Source organism: Apodemus sylvaticus, chromosome 1 (genome assembly GCF_947179515.1).
Source record: "Apodemus sylvaticus chromosome 1, mApoSyl1.1, whole genome shotgun sequence".
NCBI lineage: Eukaryota > Metazoa > Chordata > Mammalia > Rodentia > Muridae > Apodemus > Apodemus sylvaticus.
This window is the reverse complement of record NC_067472.1, coordinates 102,871,190-102,875,406: the sequence shown is the minus strand read 5'-3', so window position 1 is coordinate 102,875,406 and position 4,217 is coordinate 102,871,190. Positions and strand designations below refer to the sequence as shown.

Here is a 4,217-nt window from a genome sequence, read left to right as displayed (position 1 = left end):
GTTTAGTTGATTTTCTTCCACAAGGCACAGAGTTGTGCAGTGCTAGGTGAGCTCTTGCTTGCCCTGGCCTGTCCCTATGGAGCTCCCTGAAGACATCTTTAATGCTTAATGCTCATTAATAGGAAGCAGTTGACTAAATTCTAACCCATTCATGATATCAAATGCCATATAGTCGTTTGAATCAATGAAGTTTATACTAATTATCCTGGAGTGATTTCAGCTATCAGAAAAAGCAGATTAAAAGGAAGGAAAATGATCACAATGTATTATATGCAAAATATGTTCTTCAATTAAAGAAAACAAGGCCCAGTTTAGAGCTTCAGCAAGTATTCCATGCATGTCTGAAGTCATCGTTCTTGTATGTTTGCTACCTAGAATGCTCTCTAAGGAAATAAAATAAAAAACTGATTCTTTCCCCCCCAAAATATATGTAGAATATTTTAAAGTCATTATGTTTTAAACAAGGCAAACTCTTAATATTAATCATCATGATAACATAAAAAAAATTGAGAATACATTCTATGCTTATACAATGGAACAGAAATTAAATTGTGTTAGTTCATTTTTATTGAGCACCATCCACAAAGTCTGATCACAGTTATGGCACATGTTGTAATCTCTAGATGGACAAATGTCCCCTTCATCTAGACTGCTTTGACTTTGTGGGTCCCCTTAGATGTGCACGTGGCAGTCACTTGCCTCAGGTGCAGAATTTTCTCAGGTCTGGACCATGTCTCATTCTAGAGGCCAGGTTGAGAGAGAAAGGTCTATTAGAGAAGCACTTTCCATAGCACAGTAAGTAGAATCTTATTGAAGATTTCTTCTCTCATCACATTCATTAATACCCTATTTAGCAAGCAGAGAAATGTATAGGAAAGAGGAAATCAGGTATCCAATCTCAAAGCTACAGTGAAATAGCTGGTGTGGGTGAGGATATATAATTGTCTTGTTAAGAAGTGAAGAACTGAGAATGAAGACATCCTTTAACAGTGTGTATACTTATACATGTGCATGCACAAACACACACACATACTTATTTCATATAGTTTTATTATGTAGATCATGCTGGCCTAGAGTTCACAGTCCTGATACCTCAGTCTTTTAAGTAATTACTATCATTCACTGCTCAGGACATTATGTTTATTAACATTAATTAAAAGTCCAACTATAGTTAACTTTGAATGATATAAATCTATCTTTACTTGTTATTTTTCTCAAGTGTGGGGGATTTTAACCACAAATATATGTATATTAAAATTCTGATTAAAAAATTGAAAACTGAATCATGAAAAATGCATAATTGTTTTTTCCCTAGGCTGGTTGGTGCACTATGTGACCCATTTCTTGGTGTGAAGAGAATGAATAATAGATGCTTGCTCCCCTGATGATCATCAAGAATACTATGTACGAGTGGCAACTCAGATGCAAACTCTCCTCTGTTTAGCTGGGCAGGAGGCTGATCTCTTCTCTCTTCTTCCATGTAGGTTTAAATTCTCCATTCTTCTCAGTTCCATGGTATACAGTTAGGGAATTAAAAAGCGTGTGTTTGCTAGGATGATTGTAGTATGATACAGAATCCAGCTCTGTCTAAAGTCATTGATAGTGCCACAGTAGATGGCTCACTTCTGTTTTTCTGGGACTTTTATGTTTTCTTCAATGTACACATACACAGTTGTAGAAAAACAGTAATTAATTTGTGTAGATATGTATGGACCGAAATGGCCTGTCAGCTATGGTGAAGTGAGTTTTCAGTAATGAAAGCTTTTGTGTTGGGAGTTCCATTTTTTTCTCTTTCTCTAATCTATATTTCTTCTCTTTTCTTTTTTATTAGACATTTTCTTTATTTACATTTCAGATGTTATCTCCTTTCCTCATTTCCCCTCCAAAAGCCCCCCATCCCATTTCCCCTCCCCCTGCTCACTAACTCCCCACTCCTACTTCCTTGTCCTGGCATTCCTCTACACTAGGGTAACAAACCTTCACAGGTCCAAGGGTCTCTCCTCTCATTGATGTCTGACAAGGCCATTCTCTGCTACATATGTGGTTGGAGTCATGGGTCCTTCCATGCATACTCTTTGGTTGGTAATTAAGTCCCTGGGAGCTCTTGGGGGTACTGGTTGGTTCATACAGTTGTTCCTCCTATGGGGCTGCAGACCTCTTCAGTTTCTTGGGTCCCTTTTCTTGCTCCTCCATTGGGGGCCCTGTGCTCAATCCAATGGTTGGCTGAGTGCATCTCCCTCTGTATTTGCTAGGCACTGGCAGGGCTTCTCAGGAGACAGCTATATCAGGCTCCTGTCAGCAAGTACTTCTTGGCATCCACAATGGGTTTGCTAACTGTATATGAGATGGATCCCCAGGCAGGGAAGTCTTTGGCTGGCCTTTCTTTCAGTCTCTGCTCCACATTTTGTCTCTGTATTTCCCCCCATGGGTACTTTGCTACCGTTCTAAGAAGGATCAAAGTATCCACACTTTGGTCTTCCTTCTTCTTGAGCTTCATGTGGTCTGTGAATTATATCTTGGGTATTCTGAGCTTCCGGGCTAATATCACTTATTAGTGAGTGCATTATCACAAGCATGGAGGAGAATCTTTCCTCACTAAGTACAGCCCACCTTTGTGGGTAGTAACCTCTTTAGAATTTTTTCTCTAATCTCCTTCATCTTGACACTGTAGAGAACTGGGTTTATCAGTGGAGGGAGTAGGAAATGGACATAGGAGAGGAGAGTATGGGCAGGCAGAGGAAGTGGCAGCTTGAATCTGTCGATAAGTGCCAAGAGAATCATGGGTATGTAGAAGAGGAGCACAGCAGAGAGGTGAGCAGCACACGTTTGACCAGCCTTCCAGCGGTCCTCAGCAGACCCCACGCCTTGCAATGCTCTGCCAATCAGGCCATATGAGAAGAAAATAAGCAGAGGGTCTAGTGCCATCGCTGACAGTACCACAACCAGGCTGTAGACTGCACCCCATGCTCCTGGGCAAGCTAGGCGAGCCATATCTGGGTGCAAGCAGTAAGAATGTGTCAGGACCTGTGGCCGGCAATATGGCATGTGAGCCAACAGGAATGGCAGCGGCAGATGGAGACTCAAGCATCGGAGAGCAATGGCCACAGCAATTTTGCTAATGACATCATTGGTGAGGAGCACTGGGTAGTGGAGAGGGCGGCAGATGGCTACTGCCCGATCGAAGGCCATGGCGAGCAAGACAGATGACTCCATAACAGAAAAGACATGGACAAAGAACATCTGTAGAAGGCAGGCTGAGGCAGGGACAGCATGAGCATCAGCAAAGGCCAGGCCTAGCAGGGTGGGCATTAGCACTGTGGCCAAGCCAACATCAGACACACTAAGCAAGAAGAGGAAGAAGTACATTGGTCGATGCAGTGTGGGCTCCAGGGCAATGATACAGAGGATTGTGCCATTGCCCAGGGCAGAGAGAAGGTAGATAGTGATGAGAGGAACTGACCACCAGGATGGTGTAGCTTCCAGGCCAGGCAGGCCCACTAACAGGAAAGTGGGGGCCATTAGTGTGCTGCTATTTGAGGTTTCCTGGGTAGACAATGGTGACATAGTTCAGGATCACTCTGAAACCTGAAAAGTAATTATGTTTATTTCATCATGGCCTTGTTGCTTTTTTTTAAAATTTTTTTTTATGATAACTTCTACCACAACATGCCTCTCCCCTCCAGGCACAGACTCATTCAAATAGTGAATCCATGCCCTCCCACCTGTACTCCCCCCACATCTGTAGCTTGCTTTGTATAGTTATTCTTTGTGCTCATGTATATTCTGTTAATCCTGTTTTGGCCTCTACTTTCTTCTAATTTAATGTTCTTCTTTATTTGATACACAGCTAGGAGAAGATCCATGCTAACATAATTATCTTCTCTTCTTAACCATAGGCAGCCTGTCTTCTGTGTGCCTTAACAATCACATTTGGTCTCCATTACCAATTCTCAGTAAAGTCACCAATTACTATTTTGTTTATAAGCTAGATTATTTTGCTGTTATTTTTCATGTTCCATATTGAATTTTTTCATAAAGTATATTTTGATCACATTCTTTCCCCTTCCCCAAATCCTTCCAGATCCTCCTACCTCCTTACCAACCCAAATTCATTTCTGTCTCTCAAAATAGAAACAAATAACAAAACAAACAAGATATGAAATTTATAACAAACAAAAAACCAATGGTGCTGCTGCTAATAATAATAATAATAATAA

General features: G+C 41.2%; 1 protein-coding gene across 1 annotated transcript; it reads right to left on the bottom strand.

Annotated features, from left to right (window-relative positions):
- Positions 1–2,595: 2,595 nt before the first annotated feature.
- On the bottom strand, positions 2,596–3,564 carry LOC127683812 (olfactory receptor 51S1). The gene has a single exon (XM_052180998.1). The coding sequence runs from the start codon at positions 3,562–3,564 to the stop codon at positions 2,596–2,598; it is 969 nt and encodes a 322-aa protein (XP_052036958.1).
- Between the last annotated feature and the right edge of the window lie 653 nt (positions 3,565–4,217).